Raw genomic sequence first — 17622 nt, 5'->3', positions numbered from 1 at the left:
CCCACCTTCAGATTCTCTTACTTGTATGGTTGTCTAGTTCTTAGCTTGTTAACATATCCAGAAGAGTATGATGAAAAACTTGGATCCGGAGTTCCCGTCGTGGTGCAGTGTTTAATGAATCCGACTAGGAACCATGAGGTTGCGGTTCGGTCCCTGCCCTTGCTCAGTGGGTTAAGGATCCGGCGTTGCTGTGAGCTTTGGTGTAGGTTGCAGACGCAGATCGGATCCCGCGTTGCTGTGGCTCTGGCGTAGGCCGGTGGCTACAGCTCTGATTGGACCCCTAGCCTGGGAACCTCCATATGCCGCGGGAGCGGCCCAAGAAATAGCAAAAAAGACAAAAAAAAAAAAAAGAAAAAAGAAAAACTTGGATCCTTTTGTGAAATCATGGTGATGAGTCTAGTATTCCCCAAAGTACCAGTTAAGTGACCCAAATAGGAAATGAGATTAGTTTAGCTACAGCTTTACCTTAAGATTTTGGTATACTTGTCTGAGATTCCCAGAATCTATCATTTTCGCTTTTTGAACATTTACAAGTTAATCATCTTCTGTTACCTCCATTCTCTGTGGCTTTTGTGAAATTTTTATCCATGGTGTGTAATTCTCTTATGACTAGAAACTTAGGCTCATTTAAAACCCATCCTTTGGGAGTTCCCATGGTGGCTCAGCAGTAACAAACCCGATTAGTAACCATGAGCAGGCAGGTTCAATCCCTGGCCTTGCTCAGTGGGTTAAGGACCCAGTGTTGCCATGAGCTGTGGTGTAGGTCACAGACTCGGCTCAGATCTGATGTTGCCATGGCTGTGGCATAGACCAGCAGCTATGGCTTGGATTTGACCCCAGCCTCATAATTTTCCATATACCGCGGGGGCAGCCCTAAAAAGACTACATACATACGTACGATAATTCAAATAAAACCATTTTTTGGTGATCCTACCCACCTTGATCCCAAAGTCTCTCTCGGCAGTGTTTTTTCTCTTGTTCCATTTTGAGGATAATGTTGCAGGAGACAGCAATACATCCTTTGTTAACATAATCATCTTTTCTAGGCAGTGCAGGTCTACTCCTTCATTATTCTTTTTCTGAATATTTTATTATTATTACTATTATTATTGTCTTTTTGCCTTTTCTAGGGCCGCATCCGCGGCATTCGGAGATTCCCAGGCTAGGGGCCCAATCAGAGCTGTAGCTGCTGGCCTACACCACAGCCACAGCAACGCTGGATCCCCAACCCACTGAGCAGGGCCAGGGATCGAATCCGCAACCTCATGATTCCTAGTCGGATTCGTTAACCGCTGAGCCACAATGGGAACTCCCTTTTTCTGAATATTTTAAAAGCTCTCTTTAGGATCTGGTTTTTGTTTTATTTTTGTAAGACTCATTTATCTTGGGCTTTTACCTTTCTCTTCCTGTTCTATTTTTATCCCTTTTGTACATCCTCATTTATGTAGTCTCTTAACAGTAGCCTCATAACTACCTTTCTCAGAACTCTGAAATCTAGGGTACTTGTTTCTACCAACTTTTGTTCTGTTTCGTTAATGTTTACAGTTCGTTCTTTTTCTGAAATTTCCCTCCTTTTCCCAACATTTTGGTCCCTTTTACTGTTTTACCTCTTACCAACAGATTCCTGCGTTACTTTTATTTTTTATTTTATTTTTTATTTTTGTCTTTAGCCTCCGGCATATACCACAGCCACAGCCACACCAGATCCTTAACCCACTGAGGGAGGCCAGGGATTGAACTGCGTCCTCATGAATACTGGTCAGATTCATTTCTGCTGAGCCACATGGGGAACTCAGCTTTACTTTTTTGGAACTGATGGTTTATGAAAAAGTACTTTAGCCAGGACCCGGTATGAAGTAAGCACATAACAGATAGCAATGAGTTTAATCAGCCATAATCATACTTGGGATAACTCATAGCCTAAGATATTTTCACTCTACAAAAAGAGACTTAAGCAGTTGTTACAGTGGAAGCTTTCTGTCTCTCTCTTCAGATTCCCTGCCAGCTTTGTGATTTATAGAAAAGTATCACCTGCTTATGACATCTTTATCTTTACCCAAATGCTCTGCCATTTTGGAGGAGCCTGAATATAGTGGGTTTTGTCCCAGACAAGATACAGATGTGGCTAAGTTAGCAACAAATACGTAGATTTAGGAGTGTGATGAGGTGGTGAGGGTAGATGAGGTGGGAGGATAGAACTCAATTAAATACGTTGTGGGTTGGGTTTGGGACCCTCATTGGCACACAGATCAAGTAGAAAGCCATGGTTAGAAACTGTGTTAGGCAAGTTACGGCAAAATGATGGGTGAGATGGTATCTCTTCTGAGATACGAATTTGATGAGCAAGTTGCCAGGAATGAGCTGAGTGCAACTGTATTATCTGGGCCTCTGACAATCTGCTGAGGTTGTGTTGTTTCATAAATTTCTGTACAAGTAAATAACTTATGTATAGGGCTGTTACTGTTTCCTTTTTGGAGATTCATTAGATAGATCTTTTTTCTTTGGAACGCAGTTTATCCACCTATATTCTCTTTTCAGTTCTGAACCCTAGTGATGTCTACAAGTTGGATTCCCCAGTATAAAATAGTTGTCACATATTCAGTATTTGCTGTATGCTAGGTACCTACCAGGCCTCCATAGATTCCACCGTTTCCCACCTTAGATTCCTGACCAGGAGTTTCTGCCACTGTATCCACCTTAATTTTGCCAGATGTAACCTGCCGTACGTTTATTTTGGTGCCTCTATTCCTTGAGAATATAGTGTAGTGATTAAAAACTTGTCTTCGGAGCTAAGACTGTCTAGAGTTGAGTCCCAGCTCTGTCTTAATAGTTGTGGAACTGTAGACAAGTTACCTAACCTTTGGGGGTTTTTGAGTTTTCTTGTTTGTTTGTTTTTTGCTTTTTAGGGCTGCATGTGTGACATATGGAGATTCCCGGACTAGAGGTCCAATCAGAGCTATAGCTGCTGGCCTATACCACAGCCACAGCAATGCAGGATCCAAGCAGTGTCTGCGACCTACACTGCAGCTCACAGCGACACCAGATCCGTAACCCACTGAGCGAGGCCAGGATCAAACCCACAACCTCGTGGTTCCTAGTCGGATTTGTTTCCACTCTGCCACGAGAACTCCCTGCCTCTGTTTCTCACAAGAGGGCAAACATATATTACAAAAGTGGAGGGACACTGTAGGAAGATGCTGTGTGTTATGAGCATTTGGCAAGCGTTGGAGTGTGTGCACTGAACACTGTGCCAGGCTGGTCAAGAAGGCAGACAAGTAAATTGGTGGTCGCAATACTCAGTGATAAGTATTATGATTAAATGCAGATGCTATAAGAACACATAGGATAGGACTCTTACCCAGATTCATTTAGGGGTGTGTTGTGGAATTGCGTTGGATGGAGAAAGAAGTAAAGCCTAAGCTAGTCTTAATGGATGCACAAGAATAGGAAGGAGAGTGCCCTCCAGACAGAGATGCACTTGGATTAAGGCAGCCCACATGAGAAAAGTATCACCTGTTTGGGGAAGATCATACATTATAGTAAGACTGACATTGAGCCATATGAAATTGTCAGATTCAGTCATTTTTACCAACAAAACCAACAATGGGAAGGATAATGAGAGGTGAAGCTGAAAAGGCAAACAAGAGCTAGGTCCAGAAGTTCCCATTCTCGCTGAGTGGAAATGAATCCAACTAGTATCCATGGAGACCCAGGTTCGATCCCTGGCCTTGCTCAGTGGGTTAAGGATCCGGTGTTGCTGTGAGCTGTGGTGTAGATCTGGCATTGCTGTGGCTGTAGTGTAGGCCAGTGGCTACAGCTCTGATTCAGCCCCTAGCCTGGGAACCTCCATATCCTGCCGATGCAGCCCTTAAAAAAAAGAGGTCCAAAAGTGCCTGATTTTATCTGATTACAGATACCTGCTCTCTGGGATTTTCAGAGAGATGAGTAGTGTATATGTGTGTATGTGTGAAGATAAGTGGCAAATCACTCATGATATTTTTCATGGAATTAGAACAAACAATCCAAAAATGTAAATGGAACCACAAAAGACCCAGAATTGCCAAAGCAATCTTGCGAAACAAAAAGCAAGCAGGAGCCATAACTCTCCCAGACCTCAGGCATTATTACAGAGCCACAGTAGTCAAGACAGTGTGGTAGAGACCCAGACACCTACAGTCAATTAATCTTCGACAAAGGAGGCAAGAATATAAAATAGGAAAGAGACAGTCTTCAGCAAGTGGTACTGGAAAAACTGGACAGCCATATGTAAGCCAATGTAACTGGAACACACCCTCGCACCATGCACAAAAATAAACTCAAAATGGCTTAAGACTTAAATGTAAGACAAGACACGATCAAACTCCTAGAAGAGAACATAGGCAACACATTCTCTGATATCAACCTTAAAATGTTTTCCCAGATCAGTCTCTCAAAGCAACAGAAATAAAAGCAAAAATAAACCAGTGGAATCTAATCAAACTGATATGCTTTTGCACAGCAGAGGAAACCATAAAAAAAAAGACAGCTTGAATGGGAGAAAATAGTTTTCTTTTTCTTTTTTTTTGCTTTTTTTTGCTTTTAGGGCTGCACTCACATCATATGAAGGTTCCCAGACTAGGGGTCTAATCGGAGCTACAGCCGCCGGCCGGAGCTACAGCAACGCCAGATCTGAGCTGTGTCTGTGACCTACACCACAGCTCGCGGCAACACCGGATCCCCAACCCACTGAGCGAGGCCAGGGATCGAACCCATAACCTCCTGGTTCCTAGTTGGATTGTTTCTGCTACGTGAACTCCAGGAGAAAATAGTTTCAATGCAACTGATGGGTTTCATCTCTAAAATGTACAAACAACTTATACAACTCAATAGCAAAAAAGCCAACAACTCAATTGAAAAATGGGCAAAAGACCGGAATAGACATTTGTCCAAAGAAGATATACAGATGGCCAACAAGCACATGAAAAAATGCTCAACATCACTGATTATTAGAGAAATGCAAATCAAAATTACTATGAGGTACCACCTCACACCAGTCAGAATGGCCATCATTAATAAGACCACAAATAACACAAGTGCTGGAGAGGGTGTGGAAAAGAGGGAACCCATCTGCACTGTTGGTGAGAATGTAAATTGGTACAACCACTATGGAAAACAGTATGAAAGTACCTTAGAAAACTATACATAGAATAGCCGTATGACCCAGCAGTCCCACTCTTGGGCATATATCTGGATAAAACTTTCCTTGAAAAAGACACATGCACCCATATGTTCATGGCAGCACTATTTACAATAGCCAAGACATGGAAACAACCTAAATGTCCATTGACAGATGAATGGATTAAGATGTGGTGTATATACGCAATGGAATACTACTCAGCCATAAAAAAGAACAAAATAATGCCATTTGCAGCAACATGGATAGAACTAGAGACTCTCATACTAAGTGAAGCAAGTCAGAGAAAGACAAATACCATATGATATCACATATTTCTGGAGTCTAATATAAGGCACAAATGAACCTTTCCACAGGAAAGAAAATCATGGACATGGAGAACAGACTTGTGGTTGCCAAGGGGAAAGGAGTGGGATGGATTGGGGTTTTGGGGTTAATAGATACAAACTATTGCCTTTGGAAGGTATAAGCAATGAGAATCCTGCTGTATAGCACTGGGAGCTATATCTCTGGTCACTTATGATGGAACATGATATTATGAGAAAAAAGAATGTACATATGTATGTGTGACTGGGTCACCTTGCTATACAGTAGAAAATTGACAGAACACTGTAAACCAGCTATAATGGGAAAAAAATAAAAATTATTAGGAAAAAAAAGATATATGCCTTTCATTGTATGAAATTTTACCTCTGAAGTGTAACATTAAATTCTGGCTAATGGTGTATGCACAATGAAGTATTTAGGTTGCAGTGTATTGATGTCTGCAGTTTACCTTGTAATGCGTTAAATAAGATGGATTGATAGATACATAGATACATGATTAAAGCAAACTGTAAAATAACAAAATGTTAATGACAGAATCTTAGTAATGGGTTGTAGGGATGCTCCCTGTAAAATTCATTCCTTTTTTTTCTTTTTGGCATGTTTAGACTTTTTAATAATAAAATGTTGGCAGTTTAATCACTATAGAAAGCGAAAGTCAGGAATGGATTTGAAGGTATGCAAGAAAGGATTATCTTCCTAATTGTTAAAACTGTTAGTGCTTTAATGATAACTTGGTGCCTCTAGAAACCATCCAATCATTGTTAAATCCCCTGCACCCAGAACAGAGAGCCTAAAGTTTTGCTTGAAGTCCCAAATACAAATATATTGCATACATTTATTATTCTATGAGTCCTCATGTAATGTGTTTCACTAAATAAAAACTTACGAAGATGGAGAAGCTAGAGCTCAGGGACCCCCTGGACTTACTAGCCCTACTGTAGACAAACCCAGTAACAGGGTCTTCCTGGAGACCTTGGTGCTCCCAGCCCCTCTGGAGCAAGAGGTGAGAGAGGTTTCCCCAGCAAACGTGATGAGCCTCATCCCCCTGGCCCCATTGGTACCATGGGTGCTCCTGAACCCAAAGGTGCTCATAGAAGTGCTGGTCCTCCTTATGCTGCTGGTTTCACCATATACGCTGTTTAATCGCTAAGGTGGCTGGGAAAATAATGTTAACCAGAGCGACATTGGCTTACAGCCCTCCCAACAGAAAAGGGATAGTTAGCCTGGTGTTCTACTTCCCTAGGCAGGCCTGTGCCCTAACTCAGCAAGAAGTAGTTACTGGATGGTCGTTGCCCAATATCCCCTTTAAGCATAAAGGGGTAAAACACCTGGAGGGGGGAATGATAGGGATGAAGTAGACACAGGGAGTTTTAAAAGTCCCAATAGAGGACGACAGATAACGAAGGATACTTAGGGGACATTGGGAGATCCCTGTAAGTTAATAAATTGCTCAAAAAAGCCATCAGCACAAGGCAGGCTTGCTTCATTAGTGGATCAGTGAAGCATTGGGTGGGGGATGGGATGAGACCTGCATTCAGATTCAGACCCAGGGCAGGAGTTTGAGGACCGCCCTTCTGCTGATTGGAATACAACACCTTACTGGATACCAAGGAGAAGCTGCTGCTCCCAGAAAGGAAGAGATGGGCTCTTCCAACCCACACTCCCCTTGGAAGATAAAACTGTAGCCCTCCTCCGGATCCTCGCCTGCCAGGTTGCATCTCTTACAAGCGTCCTATTTCTTGCCTTAAAAAAAAAATTACTGTAGTATCATATAGACATGCTAATATGGTCTTGAGAAAGTCACTTACTCATTCACCTACCAATAGTTATTAAGTACTCATTGTGTCAGTTGCTGGGTAATTGGATAAAGAACAAACTGAGTCCCTGAAAACTGGAGATCAAAAGGTCACCGTGTTCACTCACATTTTTCCCTACTTTGGCCTAGTAAGGGAATATACTTAAATGTTAATATCTTGGGGTACACAAAGGGCTAGAAAAGTGATGTTTTTTTTTTTTTTTATTTCATGAAAACTTTCTGATAATTCATTTTGAGGTAGGACTGGGCTTCTTAAACTTTGTATAAGAAGGAATGTTGTTTGTGTTTGTGAGGCTTAACTACCAATCAGTCCTACTTCTAAAATTCATATCTGTGTGTAAATTGGCAGAACATTTTTTTCCTTTTGGGTCACATAAAGCTTTAGAATACAGGTGAAATGACATTTGAGGTGAGAGGTGATTATAAGTAGTGAAATTTAAAATTTGTTTTTTAGGAGTTTAGCAATGTTGGAACCTTAACCCCCTGCACCACATGGGAACTTCCAAAGAAAGCTGTTTTTTAAGATGGCAAGACCTCACTCAGCAAGTTTAAATGCTGGTGGGAACAATCTGGTAATCTAAGAGAGAAAGTGAGCATCTAAAGATGGGGGGTGGGTAGTTCCTGTTGTGATTCAGTGGGTTACCAACCCAACTAGTATCCATGAGGGTGTGAGTTCAGTCCTTGGCCTTGCTCAGGGTGTTACAATCCTGCATTGTCATTATCAATGAACTATGGTCTAGGTTGCAGACATGGCTTAGATCCCATGTTACTGTGGCTGTGGCATAGGCTGGCATCTGCACCTCTGATTTAACCCTTAGCCTCTGAACTAGCAGATGCGGCCCTAGAAAGCAGGGGAAGAAAATATTTTTTAAATAAAATTTGCTTTTTACTGACAAAAAGTATTCTGGTCTTGAGAGAAAGGAATTCCTTAGATGCATCATCACTAAGAGAATATTACTGTTATAGAGTTCCTGCTGTGGTGCAGTGGATTAAAGATTTGGCATTGTCTCTGCAATGGCAGAGATTTAATCCTTGCCCCAGTACAGTGGGTTAAGGATCCAGCGTTGCTGCAGCAGTGGTATAGGTTGCAGCTGTGGCTTGGATTCAGTCCCCTGGCCCAGGAATTTCCATATGCTGTGGGTGTGGACAAGAAAATTACTATTAATATGTTCTTTCTTTTTAATATTCTTATTAATTTTCCTTAATGCGTTTATAATTTTTTCATGTGCTAAACTTTGACTTGGATGAAATCTTTCCTATTAGTGTAAGGAAAATTGGAATCTTCCTTACTATTCTTTCCACAAATTTGCGGATTTTACTGTGCATGGATAAGGAACAGAGTTGATGTATGTGTGAATTTTTTAGATTGTTTTCTGACATTCTGTTATGAGTTTTACTTACAGAAAAAAATCCTCTGATATATGAAATCCCTTATTTTCTCACAGATGTACTTGAAGGATACAATGGAACAATATTTGCATACGGACAGACATCTTCCGGGAAGACACACACAATGGAGGTAGCTTTTATAGTCTGTCCTTGGATGTAGTTTGTAGCACACACAGTCCTTTCCTTCATTATTTGTGGTGTTATTTTACCATGCTTAAACAGCTTTCTTTACTCTTACTAGCTTTGTCTCATATGATACATGAGTTATATCATTGTTGGAATCTAATTAGTTCCTGAGTTTGAAAAGTGAAATTATGTAATCAAAATCATATCTAGCTTTGTTTTCACAGTGTAACTGTAAATTGTGAATGCTTTAGAATTAAATAAGAATTCTGTTATCTTAAAATGGGAAATTTTGAAGTTTTAAATGTTGATGTTTTCAATTCTATTCAGAGAACTTTTTTCTTCCTCCTTGGTAGTGTCTGTCCTGTTCCCCCACCCACTAGCCAAATACTTGCCATTTTTCTCTGATAAGAAAGTGTCAAAAATTATCAGAGCTGCTATTAATAATAAATGTGGACCTGCTTCTAGAAAACAACCTGTAATCTTCTGTCACTGCTACAGAGTATCTGCTTTTATCATTTATATGAGCATTCCGTATAAAATAAATGACTGCTTACTTTAGTGTCATTTATGTTACTGATTTTTTTAATGTTATAGTCAGAGAACAAGGACGCTCCTAGCACATGGATGAATTTTACTTCAAGTAGAAGCAACAGTGCAGGTTTATATGCAAGCACCTAAAGAAAACTTTTTCCTAGAATGTGTTCATTTATAAATGTTATTGAATTTGTAACAGTTGAATTGGGCTTTTTTAGGTATTTGTAGGGTCATATTTTTTTCACCAAAAAAATGGCAACAATTAGAATTCCTATCCTCTGTTGACTGGGAATTGTAGACTTAAAGTTTTGATTTTTAGTTTGTTTGTTATAGTTTGTTTAAGAAATGTGGTTTTTTTTTCTGTTTAGGGTAAACTTCATGATCCAGAAGGCATGGGAATTATTCCAAGAATAGTGCAAGATATTTTTAATTATATTTATTCCATGGATGAAAACTTGGAATTTCATATTAAGGTAAAGTCATTGGAAAAAGATTATATTTTATTTTATACCTAGAATAATTCTGTTCCAAAAAGTAACAAGTAGTTTTCTTTTAAAAATGTTTTTAAATATTTTATTTTGTTTTGTTTTTTTAATATTTTAAAATTTTATTTTATGGATAGGTGTAGTTAAAAGATCATTAGAATTAGTAAACTCAGCTCCTTCATCTGCAGTAGTAAACATGTAAGCTAAGTCTCTCTTGCCTTAGCTTCTTTGTCTATAAGATAAAGGAGTTTGTTTTGCTACAGAGCTCAAACTAATTAGTCTAATTCATTTTAGATGGAGATAATGTAATAGAAAATGCATTTTAGTTACATAAGGAATTTAGCAGATTTAGGGCTTCCCATTAGAATATGAGCTCTGGCTGAGTTGTCCCCATAGTGTAGATGGTGCTTGGCACTCAGACCCCAATAAATATTTAATGAAGAAGTGAATAAATTACTTTAAAATTTTAAGTGGTTGATCTTTTTATTCCTTTATTTCCTCTGCCCTTTAGGTTTCATATTTTGAAATTTATTTGGATAAGATAAGGGACCTATTAGATGGTAAGCTAAATTCTTACTCCGTGATTTTTTTTTTAAGGGCCGCACCTGTGGCATATGGAGGTTCCCAGACTAGGGGTCGAATGGGAGCTATAACCGCTGGCCTACACCAGAGCCACAGCAATGCCAGATCTGAGATCATTTTTAAATACTGCATGTTACCTTTTTTAGTAGTAAATGTGAGGCCATTTCTTAGTAACCTATATGACTTAACTTACAGGAAACATTTAAACATACTTCTGTTAGGAGTTCCAACTGTGACACAGTGGCTTAAGGGTCCCACTGTAGCAGCTTGGTTTCTGCAGAGGTGGGGATTTGATCCCTAGCCCTGGCACAGTGGGTTAAAGGACCCAGTGTTGCTGCCGCAGCTGCAGCTCAGATTCAATTCCTGGCTGGGAGCTTCCATATGCTACGGGTATGGCCATAAAGTGGAAAAAATAAAATAAAAATGCTTTTTTTAGAGTTTTAATTGAATGCTTTTGACACATAAAATAGGTTTTGGGTTTTTTTGTTTCTTTGCTTTTTAGGGCCTCACCCGTGGCATATGGAGATTCCCAGGCTAGGGGTCTAATTGGAGCTACAGCTGTCAGCCTACGCCACAACCACAGCAGCATGAGGTCCGAGCCACGTCTGCGACTTACACCACAGCTCACTCCAGTGCTGGATCCTTAACCCACTGAGCAGGCTAGGGATCGAACCCGCAACCTCATGGTTCCTAGTCAGTTGCGTTTCCTCTGCGCCATGGCAGGAACTCCTAGAATACCTGAAAGCATATATTTATGAGTGTTTCTTAGTAATTAGAGCATTGAACTGGAGTTAGCCTGAGTCCCAGGCTCTAGTCTTCTGTCAGCTCTCAGTCAGACACAATGTCCTTGGAAACCATTGAACCACTCTGCCTTAATGTACTTATTTCTAAAATGTGGGTGGCAGAGGTTAGCCTGGACCTCTGCCACTAAAATTCTATGTTGCTGCATTGGTTTCTATTTAAATCTCCTACTATTCCTACTATTTCTATAGGTCTGCTTTAATAGTGATATTTTCATACTTTTACAGTTTACATTTTGTAAACTTAAGAGAAACAATTGAAATAAGTATTTCACGGTGTTAGAGTTTAGAAAAATTTTGTTAATGTTTATTTATCTATTTCAGTTTCAAAGACCAATCTTTCAGTTCATGAAGATAAAAATCGAGTTCCCTATGTGAAGGTACTTATAATACAGAATGTTTAGAAAAGCTCTACAGTAACATTTTTTTAAGGATGTTGACCTACTTTAAAAATTCATTTTACAGGGGTGCACAGAGCGTTTTGTATGTAGTCCAGATGAAGTTATGGATACCATCGATGAAGGAAAATCCAACAGACACGTAGCAGTTACAAGTAAGTAGACTACTTATTAAGGGATTAATGCCTTAAAATAGATTTATCAAGTTGATTAATTGTAAGATTTTTCTTAGGTAAAATAATGCCTTAGAAATTATTAGTAAGAAAACTGTTTACACTTGTTTGTGTGATTTCATTGCAGATATGAATGAACATAGCTCTAGGAGTCACAGTATATTTCTTATTAATGTGAAACAAGAGAACACACAAACAGAACAAAAGCTGAGTGGAAAACTTTATCTGGTCGATTTAGCTGGTAGTGAAAAGGTAAATTCTTTACATTCTGATAGATATCTAAACATTTTTATAAACTTTAGCTTAAATTTAGGCTTATGACTTATTTATCGTTAAATCTTAAATATATCAAATTAGATTTGGTAGTGTTTTAAGAGAAGAGCTTATGCTAATGCTTTTTTCATTGCATGAATTGAATAATTCCTTCCAAATTACTATCATTCGGGCCGAAGTCCAGTTCAGCCAATAAGTGTTATCCTTGACTTAAGATGTATACTTTTATTGAGAATGTGTTCAACATACATCATTAAGTGTTTTAGGGAATTCTCATTGTGGCTCAGTGGAAATGAACCTGACTAGTATCTATGAGGATACAGGTTGAATCCCTGGTCCCACTGAGTGGGTTAAGGATCCTATGTTGGCATGAGCTGTAGTATAGGTCACAGATGCAGTTCAGATCTGGCATGGCTGTGGCTGTGGCTCCGATTCCACCCCTAGCCTGGGAATTTGCCTGTGCCACAGGTGTGGCCCTAAAAAAGCAAAAAAAAGAAAAAAAGAATTTTATTAAGTATTCTTTTCCTATCGATCATGGGTATCTATTTTAACCATGTTGGCATTGGGATCCCTGTGAAAACAGGGAGCTATCCACTAGTCCTTTCTGATTTGGTGCTTCTTTCTTTCTTTTGGACAATTATGTAATTATCATAGTACTATTCTGTCTGATTCTAGTTTAATGTCAGAATCAAAATAAGTTCAGATGTTTGTTGGGGCTTTTTTTTGGGCCACGCTCAAAGCATGCGAAAGTTCCTGGACCAGGAATTAAACCTGCACCACAGCAGCAACCTGAGCCACTGCAGTGACAACTCTGGATTCTTAACCTCCTGCACCACAAAAGATCTCCTCAGATGTTTTAATACTGACCTATGTGACCATTTTGCTGTTCTGCTAATTTGTTGTTTCTTCTGATTAGAATGACATACCTGCACTCCCTTCTATGAATAAGTCTTTACATCCTTCAAAGCCTGTCTCTAATTTTGCAAATAATGAGAGGCCATTTCTTCAGCCATCATTGCTAACATAGTATTTTGTAATTTTTAATGCACGTGTTTTACAGTTTTTAAATAAAAGCAAGTTTGCCTATAAAATGTATGTAAGTGTAGTCTTTTTTTAACAATTACAGCATCAACATTATGTTTTAGTAATTTTTTTTTGAAGTTTCCCTTTTCCAGTGTGGCAAAGGGCATTAACAAATTAATAAACTACAAATACACATGTGAATTGGCTAATTTCTAGAGTACACCTAGAAATTAACCAGATAAAATTTGGTTCTCTCCTTAATCCCATTTTTGTCATGCAGTTGATTATTTGACCACGTTCTCAGAAATCCTCAAGAAATAAGGATATAACAGTTGAAGTAAATGCTTGGCAAATGGAATCTTGAAGCTTTTTTTCCCTTTTCTTTTTTACTGGTTATGATGACCTGAATTTTTGAGAAAATTCAAAGAAAATCATCTTAGACTTGTAATTTTGTTTCATTCTTTTGAAATCTTACATATAGGTTAGTAAAACTGGAGCTGAAGGTGCTGTGCTGGATGAAGCTAAGAATATCAACAAGTCCCTTTCTGCTCTCGGCAATGTCATTTCTGCTCTGGCTGAGGGTAGTGTGAGTATGCTTGTTTTCTATTTCCTTGTCGTTATCTAATGGGGAGTGACAGATTGGTACATACAGACACATGGACCTGTGAGTGAGAGATTCACCGAATCAGCATGTATGAACGAGTTGTCTTTTAGGGAATTATTTTATAGTATTAGTATGTATATCCTAGTTCCCTTCTTAATATTAAGCGTTTAAAATAAATCACTTGATAACTTATTTTAAAGTAGCATATTTCTACAACAAATTTGACTACATAGAAACCCATTGGTCTTCTTGTTTTTTTTGTTTGTTTGTTTTTGTATGTAGACCTATGTTCCATATCGAGATAGTAAAATGACAAGAATCCTTCAAGATTCGTTAGGTGGGAACTGTAGAACCACTATTGTAATTTGCTGCTCTCCATCATCATACAATGAATCTGAAACGAAATCTACACTCCTGTTTGGTCAGAGGTTTGTTGTTAAGAAAACATACAGTCTAAATGTAGAAAGGCCTTTTGTTTATTAAATCTAGGAAAGTTTCGAGTAGACATTCAATCAGTGCATACTATTAGTGTGCTAAACAACTTTTTTGAGAGATAAGGTACATTTTTTTTTTAAGCTACTTGGGTTTGAATTAAGTTTTAGTACCCATAAAAGTCAGATTTTAACTTGGGTCAAATTTTTGTGTGCATTAAAAAAAATAAACATTTGAATCAGATAATAAAGTATAGCCTGGCATGTATAATTCTGTGTTAAGCCTGTTGACATGTGTGACCTGTGCAGATGATGAGATAAGCATATGTGAGATGGTTAGCGTAGGAAAATTAATAATGATGACCGTGTATTTGACTATAAATGATAATTGCTTTTCCTAATTCAGCCTTACAAATGGATTGGGAAAATAGGGGCCCATATTTTCTCATCTTCATCAGGTTGTTGTTGTTTTTGGTTTTTTTTTAAGCTCTTCATAGATATTGGGACCGACGAAATTTATTTGGGTTGTAAATAAGCACCATACTAATCATAGCTTTTAGTATTTAGTCAAAGAGATAACTGGGTGAGAATAAGTTAAATTAGCTATATATACGTATATTACAAAGATATGGATATCATAATTAATGTCAGTCACATTCTTTTTTACCCCCAACTACTTCTCTTAGGGCCAAAACAATTAAGAACACAGTTTGTGTCAATGTAGAGTTAACTGCAGAACAGTGGAAAAAGAAGTATGAAAGAGAAAAAGAAAAAAACAAGACCTTGCGGAACACCATTCAGTGGCTTGAAAATGAACTCAACCGATGGCGTAATGGTAATAACCTGTGGATTTGTCATTCTGTGTTTGTTGAATACAGATTTAGAGCTCTTTTATAAATTTGAGACTCTAATAAAAACAATAACAAAGCATATCTATTTTCACTTTTTAAAAGGAATTAGGGATCATCAAATAAAAATGAATAAAATCTTTTTTTAACTCAGTGAACTTTATTACATTAATAGTTGTACAACAATCATCACAACCCAGTTTTATATCATTTCCATCCCAAACCTCCAGCCCATCACCCCCATCCCACACCAAGTCTCTTTTGGAGGTTTTCAGAGTTGGTGAGTCAGTATCTGTTGTGCAAAGAAGTTCATTGTATCCTTTTTTTTAGATTCTACATATAAGTGATAGCATGTGACGTTAACGTCTCACTGTCTACTTCACTTAGCATGATAATTTTTAGGTACAACAAAAAAGCATATCTTTTATATTAAATTCTAATTCTACCTAAAATAGTAAATAGAGATGCAAAAGGCAAACTAAGTAGCTATAGAAGTCTTCAAGATGGCAAGGTGCTTAGCTTAGGGTGGAAACAGTTAAAATCACAAGATTTGATGAGTGGCTTTAAAAGATAGGAAAGAGTCAAAGATAATTCCAACTTTTCAGATCTCAAGGACTAAGCAGGTGAAGTTGGTAAGAGCTGCTGAAATTGAGTAAAATTCAAATTAGTTTTAGGCAGGTGGGTTTTATGAACCCACCATTCTGTTGTCTTATTTTAGGAGAGACAGTGCCTATTGATGAACAGTTTGACAAAGAGAAAGCCAACTTGGAAGCATTTGCGGTGGATAAGGATATTACTATTAGCAATGATAAGCCAGCAGCCACTATTGGAGTTACTGGAAATTTTACTGATGCTGAAAGAAGAAAGTGTGAAGAAGAAATTGCTAAATTGTACAAACAGCTTGATGACAAGGTAGGTATTAATTTATGTTCTATTTTGTTTAGAACATTATTGAAACAGGTCTTTTTCTGAATTCAGTGTTATAGGTCCTTGTGACATATACATCCTTTTTTGTTTTTGTTTTTTAGGGCCACACTCTAGCATATGGAAGTTCCCAGGATCAGGGCCTACAGCTGCTGGCCTGTACCATAGCCACAGCAACACCAGATCTGAGCCGTGTCTGCAACCTACACCACAGCTCAGGGCAACACCATATCCTCAACCCACTGAGTGAGGCCAGGGAGCGAACCGACAACCTCATGGTTCCTAGTCGGATTTGTTTCTGCTGTGCCACAATGGGAACTCCACAACTTCTGTTTCTATGTAGAAACTGTGTAGGAGGTGTATCTTTTTTCCCCTTCGAGCTAAAAAAAACCCTCAGAAGGAAATTTGGCATTGGCTCTTTGGAGAGCCTTAATGAAATGATCTCTTAGAATCAGGAATCACTGGGCTCTAATAATAAAAATGATGCCGGAGATAAAAGGGAATAGGGTAGAGTGGAAATAATTTCTTTTGTTTTGACTGTATCAGTAGTGTGAAAAATAATTGTGAACCAAATAGGATGGGAAAAACACCAGTAAAGAGACTAGAAGAAAATAGTTCTGGTTTTGTTTTTATGTTGTTGGGTGATATTTTTATTTTATTTTATTTTATTTTATTTTATTTTATTTTATTTTTACTTTTTAGGACTGCACCCCCAGCATATGGAAGTTCCCAGGCTAGGGGTCGAATCAGAGCTGCAGTTGACGGCCTACACCACAGCCACAGCAACACCAGATCCCCAACCCACTAAGCAAGGCCGGAGATGGAGCCCACATCCTCATAGCTATTGGTTGGATTCATTTCCACTGAGCCATGATGGGAACTCCCTATAATGTATTTTAAACAGAGGTGGTAGGTATCTTTGAAGTGGCTACATGGCTTTATTTTTAATGTTTAATAGCTGTAAACATATTTATTATTTTTTAAGATTTAAAGTATTTAGTGAGTAGCTTTCATAAGCATAAGCTTTTTTCTTATTGCATAAATGTTCCAATTATTGATAACTGAAAGAAATTCTATCTGTTCTAACATCTTCCTAAGATAAGAGATTGGAATAAGCTATGTTGATTTGGAGAAAGAAAACTTTGAAATATTTTTTGGGGGTAATAGTAATTTGAAATTTGTGTTAGGAAGCAGTGGATCCAAAGAATGGATTGTGAGCTGCTTTGTTAATTTATTACTAAAAATTCTAGGATGAAGAAATTAATCAACAGAGTCAATTGGTAGAGAAACTGAAGACCCAAATGTTGGATCAGGAGGAGGTAATTGAATACCTTTCATACTGCTTCCAGAAAAGTTTTATAGCTTTTATAGCTTGTCATCATCAGTTAAGCATAAAAGGTGAAGTAATCTACAGAGCTCAGAATATACTAGAATATATTTTAAATGTTTTGAATATGGCCATGCTTCACTGTGGGTGTCCTGTGAGATAGATACATCATGCAGGCCAAAACAAAGATTGATTTTCACTTAAGATTTTTGGGGGTTTTGGGTTTTGTTTTAGGTTTGAGTTCTGTCTAACCAGAGGGGTGGGGATAATTTTTTTTAGTATTGTTTAATATACATCTACTGGGCTTTTTAACTCTGTCTTCTGTTCTTGAAGTGCTGTTTTGTCTTATTCTCCATAAAATGTTTCTGAGTTTTTTTGGAAAGACACTG

General features: G+C 38.2%; 1 protein-coding gene across 2 annotated transcripts in view; it reads left to right on the top strand.

Moving 5' to 3' along the window:
• KIF5B (kinesin family member 5B) overlaps nt 1-17622 on the top strand; it is a 56447-nt gene that overhangs the window by 12363 nt on the left and 26462 nt on the right. For both annotated transcript variants that reach the window (XR_002336340.1, XM_021064805.1), the window contains exons 3-13: nt 8762-8835; nt 9734-9838; nt 10362-10410; nt 11557-11612; nt 11698-11785; nt 11931-12055; nt 13581-13685; nt 13986-14131; nt 14821-14969; nt 15701-15894; nt 17157-17225. Coding sequence is in view for 1 of the 2 variants with exons in the window: in XM_021064805.1 (XP_020920464.1) it covers nt 8762-8835; nt 9734-9838; nt 10362-10410; nt 11557-11612; nt 11698-11785; nt 11931-12055; nt 13581-13685; nt 13986-14131; nt 14821-14969; nt 15701-15894; nt 17157-17225 (1160 nt within the window). In the remaining variant the exon portion in view is untranslated. The remainder of the gene's footprint in view (nt 1-8761; nt 8836-9733; nt 9839-10361; nt 10411-11556; nt 11613-11697; nt 11786-11930; nt 12056-13580; nt 13686-13985; nt 14132-14820; nt 14970-15700; nt 15895-17156; nt 17226-17622) is intronic.

The sequence above is a fragment of the Sus scrofa genome, chromosome 10 (genome assembly GCF_000003025.6).
Source record: "Sus scrofa isolate TJ Tabasco breed Duroc chromosome 10, Sscrofa11.1, whole genome shotgun sequence".
Lineage (NCBI taxonomy): Eukaryota > Metazoa > Chordata > Mammalia > Artiodactyla > Suidae > Sus > Sus scrofa.
The sequence above is the reverse complement of the archived record's forward strand: the minus strand, read 5'-3'. Positions and strand labels throughout refer to the sequence as shown.